Source organism: Boleophthalmus pectinirostris, unplaced genomic scaffold (assembly GCF_026225935.1).
Source record: "Boleophthalmus pectinirostris isolate CB_2022bp ecotype Guang Dong unplaced genomic scaffold, ASM2622593v1 HiC_scaffold_23, whole genome shotgun sequence".
Classification (NCBI taxonomy): domain Eukaryota; kingdom Metazoa; phylum Chordata; class Actinopteri; order Gobiiformes; family Gobiidae; genus Boleophthalmus; species Boleophthalmus pectinirostris.
The window spans coordinates 34,659,048-34,678,698 of record NW_026571207.1 but is presented as its reverse complement, the minus strand read 5'-3'; the positions used below and the strand labels follow the sequence as shown (position 1 = coordinate 34,678,698).

At 38.7% G+C, this 19,651-nt stretch overlaps 1 protein-coding gene across 1 annotated transcript in view; it reads right to left on the bottom strand.

Moving 5' to 3' along the window:
* The window catches only part of pde6a (phosphodiesterase 6A, cGMP-specific, rod, alpha), a 92,363-nt gene that overhangs the window by 50,825 nt on the left and 21,887 nt on the right, over nucleotides 1-19,651 (bottom strand). The window contains exons 4-8 of the mRNA XM_055158972.1: nucleotides 18,485-18,574; nucleotides 16,648-16,788; nucleotides 7,962-8,036; nucleotides 4,939-5,003; nucleotides 4,606-4,672 (exon numbers count right to left, since the gene is read on the bottom strand). Coding sequence (XP_055014947.1) covers nucleotides 4,606-4,672; nucleotides 4,939-5,003; nucleotides 7,962-8,036; nucleotides 16,648-16,788; nucleotides 18,485-18,574 — 438 coding nt within the window. The remainder of the gene's footprint in view (nucleotides 1-4,605; nucleotides 4,673-4,938; nucleotides 5,004-7,961; nucleotides 8,037-16,647; nucleotides 16,789-18,484; nucleotides 18,575-19,651) is intronic.

The window sequence follows — 19,651 nt, the reverse complement described above, 5'->3', positions numbered from 1 at the left end:
TAGTACAGTGCAGTAAAACAGAGAGAACTACAGAGAACATGATGCTTCCATTTCAGTGCAGAATACATGGCAAAATAAAAGTTAAAATCTGAATTCTATTCTAAACATGATTTACACTAAGATCTTGACAAGACATTTAAAAAGGAAAAATTTACATTTCTACAACTCTTATATAAATACTCATAGATAAATATGACTTTTAAAGTACAATTTAGTTTAAAATTAATATAAATTGCAAAAATCTAAGCTATATTTGGTACTTGTAGTTTAAAGACTTGAAGCTCGAAGCAGACGACTTGTACTTGACTTGGACTTGTGGGCCAGCAGTGGTGGAGCGTCAGGGCCTGCAAGTCCTTCTCTGCTGGCCTAAAAAAAATATCTGAATCACAGACTGATGTGAATTATATTATTATTATTATTATTAAATAATTCCAAATGTTCTGTCTGCTTCCTTTCAGAGCTTTTCTGATGCTTGTGCTGCTTCCACACATATATTTTCATTTATTTGCATTTGACCAATCACATTTCAGTCGTCACTTGTTACTAAGCAGAGTCAAAGTCAAAGAAGTGTCCCTGACACCTTCAGAATCCGTTCTGCAGGCCCCTGAACACAAAATACATGTCCATGAAACTGTTACTTCAACCAATCATATTTTTAGTCGGTATCGCCAGGGCCTTTAGCAGTGAACGACAACATCACCAGATTCAGACCTGTGATTGGACAGTCTGAGAGCGAACCAGCCGAAGCAGCAAACTGCATCTGTAGCGGACTAATGTCAGGACTAATCTTGGACATGAGCGAAAGAGCAAGAGAGTGTCCGCAAAGCCCGATCGGGCGACAGCTGCACTGAGCCCCATGTGGCCAACGGGGCCGGTGCTCCGTGCAGCCGGAGCCGGGCACCGCGGAGCACCAACCCTGGCGCGGTCCTTTCGTCTGCGGTCACCCGCCAGTCTACCGAGTGCACCCTCGGGCCAGCCCCGACAAACAGTCCTGGTTTAGTTCTGCTTTAGTCCTGGTTTATCACCCCAGCGCTCCTCACTTCTTCTCCGTGCACCATGCACTCTCCTCTCCTCACTTCTCCATGCACGGAATCTCCACAGCTCTTTATACTGTGTATAATGTAACTATAAAATAGTTATTGAAGAGGAGTATTATGGATTGTTTCAGATGGAGCACTACTGAAGGCTTACGTGTGAAATGCACGCTCCGCCACTGTGGGCCAGTGACTCAAGACTCGACTTGAACTTGCCTGTCTTTGACTTGGGACTTGACTTGGACTTGGAGGTCATAGACTTGAGACTTACTTAAGACTTCCAAAACAATGACTTGGTTCCACCTGTGGCCTAGAGTGATGTAAACAGTTAATTTTTTTTCCATTTTTGGTTTAAAACCTTAATATTGTCTCATGTAAAAAAACAAAAGGATACCCAGATACTAATCTATAATCAAACAAGATATTCATTTGAACAGATATCGAGCAGAATCTTAAAAAATGACATAGATAGGACAAAGTACAACCTTTCCTGAGTAGTTTTAGATGATCTTGGCCTTTATCTGAACTAGTGAATATAATAAATCCATGTGGTAATATTAAAGCTGCCATCCGTAAGCACTAACGTAGACAGCACCTAGTGGTGATATGTGAGAATATAACAGGGGTAGATCGGTCAAATATTTACAAATGGTAGCTTTAAAGAAACAACTATTATTTAACAAACATATAAGAAAAAAGAACATCATTTTAACCACCAAAATCAACACAAATGTGTACCAAGCCTTTCCTTAGTATCAGCATCAAGTCTAAAATTATAGTCTGAAACACTCATTTTCTCACATTTACAAATATTAAAATAGTAATAAGTATTCCAGAGTTCAAATGAGTTCAGTGAGATGAGAAACTTCCAAAGGCGTTCTGAGGACAGACTCTTTACTCAGTGGAGCACAAAGTTGGATTACAATTTTTAAGATGAATTCTATTGTTCGTAGATGCGAGTATTGCTGGTCACAGGGGAGTGAGTTTTCATTTCCGTGATGGTTAGATCTCAGAGAATGGTGTAATTTGGTTAATGTTGTGCTCAGATGCTCGGCTGCAGAATCACACAGAGACGCAGCCACAAAATGAGAGTTTTTTTAAAGGGGCTCAGGTGTTGGACCAGGACAGACTCCACAGGACAAGAACAAAGAAAGTCATGAAGTGGGAGAGTGCTTGGTGATGTTGTTTATAGTTTTGGTTTAGCTTCTGTCTTGTCTGAGTTTACTACTACTCCACTTCAAATGGAGTACTTCAAATCAAGCTAAAAATCTCAGGGTAATAATGGACTCTTGATCTTTAACAGCCACATCAAATCAATAACATCTGCAGCCTTTTACCCTTGAAAACAGTGTTTCCCAAACCTTTTTTCTGGGGATCCATATTTTAAAAGTCACAAACATTTGCAACCCAAGTCAATAGACATTCTAGGTAAATCAGTAAATAAAGGTGGATTTGAGCATTATTGAATATTAATGAGGATATTTTATTGCTGACTCAGTGACTGTGTCTCTGAACAATTAGTATTACTAGTATTAGTCTTACAATGAAAATCCATAAGTATCCATACGTATCCTGAAGTGCACTGACCTTTGCTGATTAATCACGCTTCTTTATGGACAACCATGCAAGCATTTCTTAACTCTCGCTGCAGAACAGAGGTTCAGGGCAGATATGATTCGCTGACTCACTCGCTCTCTCTCATGTGTCAGAACTGTATATTGCAGAACTACATTAGGTCGTGACAAGGTGACCCCAAAAAAATCTTTTGTGACCCACCTGAGGGTCGCGACCCAGTCTTTGGGAAACAATGATTTAAAAAACATATCAAAAACCAAAGGGTTTCGAGAAATGCGTTTGTCTCCAGTAGGTTAGATACTGTAATGTTCTGCTCACTGGTCTCTCCAAACGAGCTGTGAGACGCTGCAGAACATCCAGAACACTGCAGCTCGAGTTCTGACTCGACAGGAAGTACATGCACATGCGTCCTGTGCTCAGGTCTCTGCACTGTCCCCTGTGGCTCAGAGTTTTTAAAGCAGCTCTGCTTTTGTACAAGTCTCTCCATGGCCGAGCACCAAAGTCCATCTGTGACATGTTAGTGCCACATGAACCATCTCACACTCTGAGGAGCTCAGGGACCGACCTCCTGTTGGTGCCCAGAGACACGACTAAACAAAGGGAGTCAGAGTTTGAGAGGAGTTTGTGTGTTAAACATGTGTGGATGAAACCAAACACAGCTCCAAGTCTGTTTGTTGTGAGGAACATTATGACATAGATCAGAAAATACTATAATACGGTCATTTAAAACCGTCTTATTCCCGCTTTAAACCTCGGACTGACTGGAGTCTCCACTTTGACTCAGGGCCATTTGTTCATTATTCATCGTCTGTCTCGGCCCGGCAGAAAGAAAAATATTACATCTCCAATATCCTCTGTCATTTTGAATTGGAGCTCGCAAAATATCCCTGTGCTAATGTCATAAGACTTTTAAATGTGCAAATAAATCATTCAGAGGGAGCTCTGTAAATTGTGGCAACAGTGACGGTGGAGTAGAGAGTTTATTATCCCACAAACGGGAGGGTTGTCAGTTCAAATCCTGCAGTTTTGTGATTCTGGGGCAAAAATGACTTATAATACCCCCTCCTAACAGATAATACTCCCTACAACTGTACAACAACTCACCCTTATGTAACAGATAATACTCCCTACAACTGTACAACAACTCACTCTTATGTAACAGATAATACTCCCTACAACTGTACAACAACTCAACCCTTATGTAACAGATAATACTCCCTACAACTGTACAAACAACTCACTCTTATGTAACAGATAATACTCCCTACAACTGTACAACAACTCATTCTTATGCAACAGATAATACTCCCTACAACTGTACAACAACTCATTCTTATGCAACAGATAATACTCCCTACAAATGTGCAACAATTAGTTAATTAATCATTACATTTATATAGCATCTTTCAAGGTATCGAAAGCGCTTTACAGATTATTATTCATTCACTCAACACTCAGTGGTGGTAAACTACTACTGTAGCCGCAGTTGCCCTTGAGCAGACTGACGGAAGCGAGGCTGCCAATCTGTGCCATCAGCCCTCCGACCACCACCATCACTCACACACACACACACATACACCACTTTCATAGTAGGCAATGAGGGTGAAGTGCCTTGCCTAAGGACATAACGACAGTTTTGCCACTGGCGCCGCCTGTGGCACCTGATTTTCCCAGTGGTCTCCATCCATGTACTGACCAGGCCCGACCCTGCTGAGCTTCTGAGATCTGACAGGATCAGGCTTTGACGAGCCGGTAACAACACACCCTTATGTAACAGATACTAAAATAAAAAGTTAGATAAAAAAAACCCTAATGGATCAATAAAGTCTAACACATAATATATTTAGATCACCATGTTAACTTTTATTAGTTTGAAAGTGCTTTTATTGCCAAAAATGTAATAGTTTTTAATTTCACTTTAATTTCTGATATCTGTAGCAAGCTTCTAACAAAAAGAGTGTCAGTGTGTAAACAATAAAAGAAAAAAAATTCTCACCAGTCCAGTCTCAGCCACATATGTGGGTAAACCACTGACCAGAGCCCAGTGATCAGCAGGAGGTGATCTGTGAAGACAAAACATAAATCACAAAATTCCATTAAAGGCTCCATATGAGGTAACCACATTATAACACGACTTAAAGCTCAATTTTGCATAATAGAGGAGCTTAAAAAAAAAAAAACAAAAAAACATTGATAAGATTTGTGCAGATTTATAAGGACATCTCTGTGTTTGTATTCCACTTTGTAGTTATCTGTTACAATAGCTTGGCTGCGTCACTGTCCCTTGCTCCTCTAATATCTCTAAAAACAGCCCAAAGCACACACTCACGGTATGACTTTAATGTCCTCTTTTCCGTGGAGGATGTAGTCGATGACTTTGTAGAAGATCACCTCCTTTAAAAACAAAAGAAAGTTAGAACATGTCCCAGAAGTTAAAGGGGCACTGGGTTTTCTGTTTCTGTCAGCCTAAACATGCAGGGTTTGTGTGTTATGAAACAAAACACAACTCCAGCTCTGTTTGTGATGAGGAAACGACATTAGAACACATCAGAAAATAGTACAATATGAGCCCTTTTCTCTCCATTCCTGGCTGCATAGCTTTGTTTTGGTGAATGAGAAAAGGCTGGTGCTGGTTTCTAAAGATCTGCAGCAGGAGAAGCTTCAAAAACAGCTGAAGTTTGACAATGTGCCGACATGTGAGAGAATCTGAAAGACTCCGAGAGGATGTGAGAGAAGAGGAGACGAGCGGAGAGAAAAGCGGCGCAGAATCTGCTGCATAAGACTTGTGTTACACCAGAGATACACCAGCAACGCTTCTCTAATGAAAGAAAACCTGCCTGCTGGCTTTTATAAGTGAACTTTTGCACTGCGTATTGTTCCAGAGATGGCTGAAAGAACAGTATTAAACACAGACATGTGACCTTTGAGCGTGGGACTCCCTAAAGATTTGGCATTTCATCTGGGGGCGGGGCTTGGCATTCTATTGCCAAGTTTACATGAGAGTTTTAATTTCTGAATAAAAATAATTTAACTCTTATTAAAAATGTATTGTGCTTTAAAATAACCCTGTTAACATTTAATTCTTAATGAAAATGATTTGATGAGTTCACTTCATTTCATCATCATCAGTTAAACTCGATCATCCATCCATTTTCTTCTGCTTATCTGGGACCAGGTCGTGGGGGCAGCAGTCTAAGGAGGAACTCCCAGACTTCCTCACCCCAGACACTTCCTCCAGCCTCTATAAGGGGGACCCCAATGCTTTCCCAGGCCAGTACAGAGACATAGTTCCTCCAGTGTGTCCTGGGTCTTCCCTGGGGACTCCTTCCGGTTGGACATGCCCGGAACACCTCCTGAGGGAGGCGCCCAGGAAGCATCCAGAACAGATACCTGAGCCACCTCAGCTGGCTCCTTCTGACATGGAAGAGCACCGCCTTTACTCCGAGCTCCTCCTGTGGGACTCTCGTTTCTCGATCATGTAAACGTGTATTCTTCTTAAAAATAATTGTAGTGGTTCAGTTCATGCTCGTTGTGTCGCCCTTCTGACACGATCCGGCTCCACCAGTCCTGACTTCGGACTTTCATCCACGTCTCTTTGGATTTTAGAGCAGGATGTGGGAGTGGGCTGAGGTAGAGCAGCCTCACACTCAGTTTGTCTTCTTCCTCCTTCTCCGACACTCTTCCCTTCTCCTCCTCAGCTCACAGACGTAAAGCGTGATGAGAGAATTCTCCAGCTGCTGCACAATTATCATCAGAACCACTGCAGGAAAAAGTCTGGATCACGTTTGTGTCCGTGGAGTAACAACAAACCGAGATGACAGAAAAGTCCATAGCAGCTGAAGTGTGTGTTTTCTTCTGGTCGACGTAAATATCTTGGTGTCCCTGTCATATCAGAACCCTTCCCCACCCCCAGACGCTGAGCAGAATTAAACAATACATCATGTAAGTGTGGCCTATGTCAGTCAAAACTAACTGCTGCATGTTGTGTTTACCAAGGAAGGAGTTCATTTCATAATCAGCAGATGTAATCACAGCAAATATTACGGTTCAGAGAGATTTCTAAACCCAACCCTGACCTGAGCACTAACTTTAACCTGATATATTGTCAAAAATCATTATTTGTGAGAATAAGAACTAACACAACGTGGCTGTTTGGCATAATTGCGTTTTGGGGGAAAATGGGGCTTCATCGGGAGAAAGTAAAAGAAAATCTGGGTCAGTTTATGTTATAATTTAAGATTTCTCTTGTCAGAAATGTCGGTGGCCATGGTTACAATACAACGTTAAGTCCCGTCCTCGGAAGAAATACTGTGTTTTTATGGAGTCCCCTTCCCCTTAAATGATCCCTTCCTGATTTGAAGGATTTTGCGAGGACTTTTCTCCATTCAAAAGGTATAATATTTCCATTTGAATTTCTTTTTTCCTAGGACCATTGCCAAAGCCTTTGCATAAAGAAGGAATCATTTGCCTGGATACAGTGTTGGGAAGGTGACTTTTAAAATGTATTCCCCTACAGATTACAGATTACATAGCCCAAAATGTAGTTTGTAACGGAATCCATTAAATTACTTATGGTGAGTAATGTAATCTGAATACTTTGGATTACTGATTTGCTGTAGAGAAGCAAAGACTAGGATCTTCACATAAGATGTTTTGTCTGATAAAAGAAAATGAAAAGGCCGAGTCTTTACTTAACCAAATTAAAAATATTATTGATAGAAGAGGCACGGTCTGCGCAGCATGATTCAGTCCTATTAAATCCTGTTTTAGTCCTGGTTTAGACCTGGTTTAGTCCTGTTAAATCCTGTTTTAGTCCTGGATTAGTTTGGATTTAGTCCTTGTTTAGACCTGGTTTAGTTTGGTTTTGTCCTGGTTTAGTCCTTGTTTAGATCTGGTTTAGACCTGGTTTAGTCCTAGTTTAGACCTGGTTTAGTCTGGGTTTAATCCTGGTTTAGTTCTTGTTTAGACCTGGTTTAATCCTTGTTTAGACCTGGTTTTAGTCCTGGTTTAGTTCCTGGTTTAGTCTGGGTTTAGTCCTAGTTTAGACCAGGTTTTAGACCTGTTTTAGTGTCTTGCAATGAGTGGAATTACCAAGAAAAAAAAGTAAAAAAGGGATATAGCCCAAAATGTGAAAACAGGAAAATACCGCCATGTAATCCATTTATTTCAACAAAGTAACTGTAATCTAATTACCACTCACTGAAACAGTAACTGTAACTGAATACAGTTACTCATAATTTGTACTCTGATTACGTAACTCCGGTACATGTAATCTGTTACTCCCCAACACTGTCTGGATATAAAGGAAAGCTGTATTATTTACAGTGAGAACAGTATTTTCAGAGGACTTACCCGACCGTCTGGAGTCTTGGGTCCGTCGTATGGAGCCACCTCTCCCATCAGGATCGGCCACAGGTCAAAGAACTCCTACAAAACACGGCACAGTTTCAGACGGTCCACAACGATAATCCAACTCACGACATTTGAATGAGTTTATTATTATTTATTTTCATTTTACATTCAATACCAAATCCCCACACACCCTCTTAAACTGTACATGCAGCTGGATAAGAGTAAAACGCCCCAACAAGCTTCAAGTGCTCTCATTATAGCATACATATATTATTCTTCATGCAGGCTGCACTTAAAACGGAGCAAAGGACCATGGGTTATGTAGTTCCCAACAGAGACACAAAACAAACCAGGCAATTTTAGAAACTTCATACTCATACTTTTTATACATGAATAATTTAACACGAGTTTAAAGACGTGCTTAAAGTTCACCAATATTCTCACTCCTGTTCTGTGCACAAAGAATCTTCAAAGTATCAGTACTACAACTCACCCTTATGTAGCAGATAATACTCCCTACAACTGTACAACAACTCACCCTTATATAACAGATAATACTCCCTACAACTGTACAACAACTCACCCTTATATAACAGATAATACTCCCTACAACTGTACAACAACTCACCCTTATGTGACAGATAATACTCCCTACAGCTGTACAACAACTCACCCTTATGTAGCAGATAATACTCCCTACAACTGTACAACAACTCGCCCTTATGTGACAGATAATACTCCCTACAACTGTACAACAACTCACCCTTATGTAGCAGATAATACTCCCTACAACTGTACAACAACTCACCCTTATATAACAGATAATACTCCCTACAACTGTACAACAACTCACCCTTATATAACAGATAATACTCCCTACAACTGTACAACAACTCACCCTTATGTAACAGATAATACTCCCTACAACTGTACAACAACTCACCCTTATGTGACAGATAATACTCCCTACAACTGTACAACAACTCACCCTTATGTAGCAGATAATACTCCCTACAACTGTACAACAACTCGCCCTTATGTGACAGATAATACTCCCTACAACTGTACAACAACTCACCCTTATGTAGCAGATAATACTCCCTACAACTGTACAACAACTCACCCTTATATAACAGATAATACTCCCTACAACTGTACAACAACTCACCCTTATATAACAGATAATACTCCCTACAACTGTACAACAACTCACCCTTATGTGACAGATAATACTCCCTACAACTGTACAGCAACTCACCCTTATGTAACAGATAATACTCCCTACAACTGTACAGCAACTCACCCTTATGTAGCAGATAAACCTATGTCCTGTCAATCATCATTTTTGCACTGTTTTTCTTACAACCTCGTGTATAAAGTTGAGATTTTTTTATTTTATTACTTACTTTTTTATTTTATTTTGTCTTGTACATTTACATTTGTATAATTATGTCTTATTTGTCTCTCTTTTTCAAAAGTTCAAAAAGTTTATTGTCAATTCTTCATACAAAAACCATAAAGCATGGGTGTCCAAACTTTTTTCATCAAGGGCCACATTTCTAAACACAGATGAAGCAGAGGCCGATTGAGGGCTGTAGACTGGAACTCACTACAGTTAATAATTGAAATATGTGCATGTTTAACACTTTAGAATGAGCTATCAGTCCTTTATTCACTCTAAAATCCTCAAAACCACACATTAAATCTTCAATATTAGTGTTATCAAAGTAGATATTCAAAAAACTTAGTAAAAAGTTCATTTTTAATTGATGCAAGGTAATTTGGGCCAAAGCACCTGGAAGCCTGAGGGCCAAGAAAAATTTGTCTGAGGGCTGCATTTGGCCCACGGGCCGTAGTTTGGACATGCCTGCCATAAAGAATAGAAATTGTGTTTCTCACTTGCATGCACATAAATAAATAATATGTGTAAATAGTGTAAATAGTGCTTTTTTGCTACTTATTCAGAATGTACTTTTACCATTTATATTATTTCTCTTTATTATGTTGTGATGTATATTATATTGTGTCCAAATCATTCCCCTTGTGGATCAATACAGTTTGTCTAAGTCTAAATCCATAACATTCTCCACTGAGAGGTTTTATGCCATACAGTGGAATATTATAGCCAAAGAACAATGTTTCCATGGAAACAAGCAGGACAAGGCCTTCCTCTAGGCCAAGTAAGAGCCAGGTCTGTGGAAATGCAAGCAGGTTAGAGTAAGAATTCATGTTTTTATTTGATTTTCAGTGCAATAAAAACATCCATAATGAAAAAATACATTAAAATAAATAAAATACATTTTTGGAAAAACTTACACACTGGTAGCCATGCTCAATTTCATTTCTCTCCAGCGATTAGGTCAGGAATCGGAATACACTAGACATTTACAAAGTGTGAGTTCAAGCACCAACCAATCAGCAAAGTGTTGTCAACAATTCCAGAGATTGAGGATTTAAAACCGGAATAAAGAGAATGTTTGGTTAATTTGATCAAGGGGAAAGAAGTTAGGCTACTTTCAGACTGCAGCCTGAAGTGACCCAAATCTGAAAATTTGGCCCCTATGTTCCTGTATCTGATCTTTTATTGACAGTCTGAACGACACAGATCAGATTTTTTCAAATGCGACCCAGGACACTTGGATATGTGCTCCTAAAACCGATACATATCTGATCTTTTGACATGTGACTTCAGTGTGAACGGCCAAAGTGCATTCATCCACCTACACGTTATCAACAAGACACAAACGTCACTATTCTGCACTGAAGTAGGAAAATTGTTAATGAACTCCGTGTCACTGAAGTGAAGCACATCACCACTCACCACTCTTGGCTCCGTCTCCACATCCACACGTTCCTTTCTACGGACATCGCTGCCGCTGTCCCACAAAACACCACGACCAAAAACCTCGTCCTTCTCCTTCTCAATCTCCTCCTTGAAACAAGTAAGTTGTTCATGTTCTGGCTCCGGTACAAGAGGAACTTTAAAATCTCCAGGTGCTCAATGCTCACGTCCATGTTTGGACAACTTCAGTAAACACAGAGCACGCTCACTGCGGTTGACGTCGTCGTGTCTCCAGTGCACATGTGGGACACTTTTGGGCCGTTTACTGTTCACACTGGAGTCACATACAAGTCACATTTAATTGGAAACGTGAACGACCTCACAAAAACATCGGATTTCACAAAAAAATTGGAATTGAGTGTTAAACCCTGCAGTCTGAACGTAGCCTTATTGTCCTTCTTCCAGCGGGATTTGGGAAAAGCTTAATATACCAGTTAGCCCCGTTAGCGGCGCATTACATACATCACGACCAAACAGCAGCGATTGGTTAAATGAAAAAATACCCGCCTACTGTCGAGCGAACGAATTCTAACCCTATGTTATTGGGTTCTTTTTTTCCGACCCAGAGTGTTATTTCATACCTGACAGTTTCGACTGCTCACTAGCGTCTTCCTCAGAGTCACGTGATGTTGCTGTGACGTGTCGCTCAGCTGATTTAAACCAGGTTTTGGTGTTGTCTTCCTACCGGTGGAGGCATGACGACAGCGCCATCTGCAGTCCAGGTTCCTCAGGACAGTATGCCAGGTGTGTGAGAGTAAAAAAGCCCTCTCGTCCCGGTTTATAGTCCTGTAGGCAAGTTTCTGTATTTTGATTGCTTCTTTAATCCAGCGGCGATGTTTGTTTTCCTCTGTCCCAACGATGTTTGCTCCATCCCAATCCATAATGTGGTTCTCTCTTTTACAATGGTCAGAAATGGACAATTTGAGTTTGAGTTGTTCCTGTCCTGTCCAGGAAGGCAGCGCCAAAACCTGTTTAAATCAGCTGACCAGACGCGTCACATCAACATCACGTGACTCTGAGGAAGACGCTAGTGAGCAGTCGAAACTGTCAGGTATGAAATAACACTCTGGATCGGAAAAAAAGAAGCTAATAACATAGAATATCGGAAGACCAAATGAATCTCATTGGAATTCTAACCCTGCGAGATCAGACGGTTTCTGCGAAGTGAAACCGGCTGATGAATCACACTGGGGCTTTAAACAGTAATTATTATTGTCCAAGACCCAATTACTATTGACCAAAAACTTCCACGGCACAATAGAAATAATAAATTGACAAGTCGACTCATCAAAAATAATTGCTGACTCGTTGTGTACAAAAAGAACATTGCTGCGGGCCTGCGTCAGAGCTCGTCTCTCAGTCCTCCTCTCACCGCTGTATTCATAAACACAGACAGCCATCTGTGCTTCCTCTCTGTGTACTTGTGGACAGCAGGTGTGTGTGTGAGCGCCGCAGATGCTCTACGCAATTAGTGCCACTCTCTCGGCCAATCACAACAAGCAAACAACAAACCGGGAGCAGAGGCCACATTACACTGTATAAGAACATGTTTCGCTTTATAACTTAACTTAGCGCCGACTGAAGCAAATTAGGCAAAACAACAGCCTCGAAACAGAGAGGGTAATTATACTGTGACAAAACAAAACAGAGATGTGTCAAATCTCCTGTGACTAAAAGTAAAAGGAGGGAAAAGTTCAAGTTAACTATTTATATCTGGTATGATTTTTTCACTTATTACGCTGTTTTCTGATCTCTATTATTTATTATTTATTTATTTATTTATTTATTTTGCACATATAACATGACAATAAAAAGAAACACACTAGATAAAAAGTAGAGGAAGAGGCAAAAAACCCAATAGGGCGTAATATTAAAGCCTCCACCTTAAAAATTTTACATTATCATTGTGCATAAAAATGTATATAATATATATATATATATATATATATATATATATATATATATATATATATATATATATATATATATATATAATATAAATGACATTTAAACACCATGGATTTTTTTTTTTTTTTTTTTTTTTTGATTCAAACATGGATTAAAACACAATGAAACATCCACGATTGAAAGATTATCAAACATTAACATGAAATATCAAACATTTCCTCAAACTCTTTTAAAAAAACAACTCCTCTGATCTGCCGTCACTAACCAGATGTGAAAACTATGTCTAGAATTTACAGCCTCTGTATCGTTACAAAACTGAGCTCTTGATGTGACACATTTTGGAACATGAAAATTATGAATTTGACGAGTTTTGTATCTATGAATCTCTGCATTGGTTTTATAATAAAATTTGAAATGTTCGAGGATCGTTGTTGAATTGTGAAGAATTTTATACATAAAAATACAAATCTGATAAATATTAATCCTGATAAATATTAAGAATGTTAAGTTTGGTGAATAAATGAGCAGATGATGTTAGTGGCATAGAATGAGTTGTAATTTGAACAAAACGTTTTTGCACCAATAATATTTTGTTCAGAGTAGAGAAAGTGCAGCCCAGACTAGATTACAATATGACAGATAGGGATAAATTAAACTATGGTATAATGTAAGTATAGACTTTGAGTCCAGAAATGTACAAACTTTTCTTATAATACCAAGAGATTTGTTAATTTTTCTGGTCACACAGTCAGCTGCTCTTTCCAGGTTAGATTATCATCGACAATGACGCCCAGAAATTTGGTGGATGAAACACAAGTTATTTTAATTGAATCAATTTTGATTTTAGGGTTAGTTGGAAATGATATTTTACCACAAAAAATCATATAATTCATTTTTTTAACATTCAAAGATAATTTGTTAATTTTGAACCATTTGTTATAAGCAGATAATGCAACATTAGTTTGGTTTATTAGAACGTTAAAGTTTGAATTGGATATAAATAAAGTCGTATCATCAGCAAACATTATTGGGGTTTTAATGTAGTTTCCTCATCACAAACAGACCTGGAGATGTTTTTTGTTTCATTTACACATGTTTAACACACAAACCCTGCGTAGTTAAGATGAGTTCTTCTCTCAAACAGAAAACACTATGTAATCTAGGAAGTGCTCCACTGTTTTTTTTTTTTGAGGTGTGAAAAAATATCGGAATATCGATATAGCATATCGTTTAATGTGATGATACAGTATCGATATCGTGGGCTACTGTATCGATATATCAGCAAGAGTATTTTTACGTGTGTTTTACTATATTATCTTGTTACAGTACTACAGTTTTGTGGCTTGTGGAGTGAAAGGAAACTCATTTATGTGACACATTTGACATTTTCACTGTTTTGATGATTAAAATGTTTGTGTTTCATATGAACTTTGCACAAGAAGTGGTTTAACAAAGACTTTAGTATCACAGACACGATTTAGACTTTATTTTTTAATGAACCGTATCGAATCGATTTGAAATATATCATATCAAATCGAAAGTGCACTGTATCGAGATATGTATCGTATCGTGGCCTGTGTATCGAGATATGTATCGTATCGGCAACTTCTTAATGATACCCAGCCCTAGTGTTTTTAAACTCCACACACACGCACTTCACTAGAATCATCTGGATCATTTCAGTTCTAATGGCCAATCTCTACAGAACAGAAGTTAAAAGATAGATGCTGAACTTGAAAACTGCTACTTCATGACATCACAAGGTGGAACAGAGCATTTTGAGCTTTGGAGATGTAGACAGACAAATAATAAAGGATTGTTCAAACATGTGTGAATGAAACAAAACACAACTCCAAGTATGTTTGTGTTGAGGAAACAACATTAGAACATAGATCAAAAAATACCGTACTGTTCGGACTATAAGGCACACCGGATTATAAAGCGCAATATCAATAATGTTGAATTCTCTCGTCTATTTTCATACATAAAGTGCAGCAGATTATAAAACACATTAAGCAAAACAAACGGACGACACTTGAGACTGATCCTTAGCCAGTGTTGGGAAGGTTACTTTGAAAATGTATTCCCCTACAGATTACAGATTACATACCCCAAAATGTAGTTTGTAACATAATCCATTAAATTACTTAAAGTGAGTAATGTAATCTGAATACTTTGGATTACTTGATATTGTCATGCTTTTTAAAACGACATGAATGTACCAACCACAACCTGACAATTCTTGTTTGTTCTCTTCAAATTGTCTGTTGAGCCCAAGTCTCCATGAAGAGGTTTGTGTTTACTGTAAAGTAGCAAAGACTAGAATCTTAACGTAAGATGTTTTATCTGCTAAAAGACATTAAAAAGTCCAGTCTCTACATAACCAGATAAAAAATATTATTGATAGAGAAATGATATTTATAAGAGATCACTGCTGCCTTAAAGTATGTCCACCCTACTGTTAGGTGTCATATTGTTTAGACCTGGTTTAGTCCTGGTTTAGACCTGGTTTAGACCTGGTTTAGACCTGGTTTAGACCTGGTTTGGTCCTGGTTTAGACCTGGTTTAGTCCTGGTTTAGTCCTGGTTTTAGTCCTAGTTTAATCCTGATTTAGACCTGGTTTAGTCCTGGTTTAGACCTGGTTTAGTCATGGTTTAGTCCCGGTTTAGTCCTGTTTAGTCCAGGTTTAGTCCTGGTTTTAGTCCTAGTTTAATCCTGATTTAGACCTGGTTTAGTCCTGGTTTAGACCTGGTTTAGTCCTGGTTTTAGTCCTACTTTAATCCTGATTTAGACCTGGTTTAGTCCTGGTTTAGACCTGGTTTAGTCATGGTTTAGTCCTGGTTTAGTCCTGGTTTAGTCCAGGTTTAGTCCTGGTTTTAGTCCTAGTTTAATCCTGATTTAGACCTGGTTTAGTCCTGGTTTAGACCTGGTTTAGTCCTGATTTAGACCCGGTTTAGCCCAAAATGTGAAAACAGGAAAATATCACCATGTAATCTATTTATTTCAACAAAGTAACTGTAATCCAATTACCACGCGTTGAAACAATAACTGTAACTGAATACAGTTACTCATAATTTGTACTCTGATTACGTAACGCCGGTACATGTAATCTGTTACTCCCCAACACTGTCCTTAGTCCAGGCGTCCACAATCCATCGGCAGATCATGGTGTAATTCGCCCGGCGTTGCCTCCCTGTTTTGGTGAATGTGATCATTTAAGTTTTTTTTTTTTTTTTTTTAAATCATTATTATTTGCTACGAGGAGGATTCAAATATACATTGAGTAATAATGTGTTTAATGCAGCTTTGCCACATTTGTTTACGATTTACAGAAACAAAACTTAAAACCACATGGCTCATTTGCATAAACTATAAGCGCTGAAAAAAACAGCTCACTCCTTGTGCGCTGATGCGGTTCAGCTTCTGTCGGACTAAAGGACACGACTCAGTGGAATATGAGTGACAGAGGATGTGCTGCTGATGGTGAGTCTGTTCTGTGCTTCTGTCACGCTAGAGATGATTCATGTGAAATTTTTCAGGGATTATAAATCTGCAGGTCGTACACACAGACCATATATATGAATGGACATATATTGTTTGTATATTCTTTGTAGTTTACCAAAGTTGTACTAAAACATTTTGACAGATATGTGAGCGCCGTGTACCACATAAAATCAGTTTGAGGTCAGTAAGCGCAACCAGAATTAATACATAAGGCGCACCAGATTATAAAACACACTGTCGATTTTTGAGAAAACTAAAGGATTTTAAGTGTGCCTTTTAGTTTAAAAAATACGGTACCGTAATATGGGCTCTTTAACCTTACCCATCATGACCTTGTGTTACATTTTACATTCTGCTATATTATACTTAAAATTAAACTATAACTGTCCCTTGACCCTCACTGATTCGTCTGTTTAGTTGTATTAAAGTTACCTTGGTCTTGGTCATGTCCAGCAGTCCCACAGAGTAGCGGTCGCAGTTTAAAAAGGCTCGCACCGTGTACAGAGCTTTGTGAAACTGTCTCTCGATGTCCGTCAGCTCCTCAAACACTTTACTGGCCGACCACAGCAAAACCTGAGACAAGAACACGTCAGATTTAAACATGTACCTACTTTAAACACACATTTTATTATCACTCACTACCATAGCCTGCATAAATGGACATAGCTAACTCGCTAGTCGCCACGTTCCAAATCGGAAGTGAGCGTGGTTGTGCTTCCTGCTCCATCGACTCTTTACATCGAAAAATTGTCACCCCTGTCTCTGTAACTGCTGCAGTGAGCCCGTACGTTTGGTCTAAAATGTTCGTTTTAACCCGCGACACATGATCCTGATGTCTTTATTTAGCTGTTTCATTCTTTCGTGAAACGCTCTTACGAACAAATTTGTAATACTTCAGTCCTTCTTACGAACATTTTTGGCATTCACAAAACTGTTTTCTTATCTGAAAATGTTCTTCTGTAAGAACAAATCCTATGAACAGTCAGAAACACTCATAAGAACAAATATTCTAATGTTTTAGAAAATTATTATTACTCTGACAATGTAACTAAAATTCAAATTCCTCCATGATTGCAAGTGATATATTTTCTTAAATTATTTCCTATAAACATATGACTCTGTGACCCAATAGAGGCTTTGCACTGTCACATGTCCCCTATAGCAACGGTACCTACGCCGCCATGACACCGGGCACACTATGTCATTGACTTCAGTAGCATCGGAGAAACATGGGCAGGTTTTGTTGTGTATTTAGTTGTTCTAGAAGCTCTGAAAGGGATAAAATGATTCGTTTCTTCACTGTTCCTCTGGAAATTACTCATCAGGAGCTCAAACAAGGAAATTATCGAAAAAAAGATGCGGATTATGAGCTAGCAGAACATAAACCGCAAAGACATTTCCTACGATACCATCAAGACACCCGAAGTTTCATCAAGGTATTTGCTATTTAAATTGTTTCATAGATTATTTAATGAAAGAAGCACATTTACTGAACTAAAATTTCATTAATTTATCCAGGAAAACCCGCACTAGTTTACGATTCAACAAACCCACACTGGGCTCCTTTGATCTACATGGCGCAAGAGTCGAAGAGTCTGTGAGCCGAACCTCGAAAGAATCGGCCATGAAAAGATCCTCGCGAACGTTAGAAAGATCCGCTCGCAAAAAGAGATTAATTCTAGAAGACATAGTTGTGGATAAGCAAGGAAATAAAGAAAACATGGGTCCTACGACGAGTGACATGTTTATATGTGCGCTGGAAGATACAGTTTCTACTGCCACTCACACTGCAAATGTTTTCTTTTAACATTTTAGTTCAGTAAATGTGCTTCTCTCATTAAATAAACTATGAAACAATTTAAATAGCAAATACCTTGATGAAAGTGACGTGAGTGTGAATCATTATTAATTAAATCTTTGTTCATTGTTAATTAAGCCTTTGTTCATGCTTTATTAAGGTTAAATAAGGTGTAGTTATTATAAAGTGTTACCCTTTCATTTATTAAATTACAGCTCAAAAATACCTACAAAAACAGACATTCTGACTGTGAGCGGGGTCGCCTCTCCACAAATCTGACCTGTAACTTGGTCCGGTTTGGTCTCCATGAAGATAGAAAGGTTTAATGCCATACTGTGAAACATTCCAGACAAAACAATGATATCTCCATGGACCCAAGACCAAGTATCAATATCAAATCTGATCCAAAAGTATACTGCATTAATAAAAATAAAAGTAGTATTATCATTAATAGTACTTCTTGTGTAGTACCTGCCCTCTCCTGGTCTCACAGCTGTGCAGGTAGCTCAGGTGGAAGACCCTCAAGACCAGGTTGGCAAAGTTCAGGTATTTGTTGAGAGTCTGGGAATACAGAAATACAGAAACACAAAAGCATAACAAGGAGTTTAGCTGATGTAGTGAGGAAGCTGCTGCATCAGGGTTTTATAGCAGAAATAGTCGAGTCTCAGCACCACTCAGCTCAAATGACAAATACAACAACACAATACAAGTCAATCAAAAGAGCTTTTCTACAGAGTGGGTCAAATATGGTTTCAAATCAGTTCCAAAACCTCTCAGCTTTTCCATAATCCTCAAAAAGTACCTTCGTGTATCTTTACTGGCTGATTTTAAATGGTCCATGAAATTAATCCAGACCAAAACTAGACCAACCTAGAACCTTCTGTATAAAGTAAAGTGGAGTATGGCCTGGACTGGAGATTACAAGATGATTTCCAAATAGGGATGTAACAGTAACCAAAATATGATATCATATCCTCAGAATTCTCACAGTAATATTGTGGACCATCACAAGATATAAAATCACAAGTTCCTTTGTTTAAATGCAGGTTTTATAGCAGCAACAGCTTCTGGACATCGGAAACTACATATCCCATGATTCATTTCAGTGCAGACAACATGTTTTTACTTGAATAGAGGCTTTGCACCATCACGTGTCCTTCCACCTACACCACCATGACACCGGGCACACTGTGCCATTGACTTCAGTAGCATCGGAGAAACAGGGCAGGTTTTGTTGTGTATTTGGTTGTTCTAGACTAGGGATGGGCATTCGATGAAATTTTCTTAATCGATCGTCGGACGAATTAACGATCGATTATCGGTTAATCATTAACGTTTTTATATTAAAATGATCATCATTATTATTACTATCTGCACTATTAATCTGCATAAATAAATTCAACTTTACGACATATAAACCGTAACGACTCTAGAGCCACATCAGCCCGTTTGACATTATAATGTGTTTAATTCAGTTTTGCGCAACTCTCACAGAAACGAAACTTAAAACCGCATCACTAATTTGCATAAACTAAGCGAAGATAAAACTACAGCTCTTGTGTCGCTGATGTGGTCAATTTCTGTCAGATTAAAAGACATGACTCAGGTTAGTGTGACCATATTTACGTTTGTCAAAAT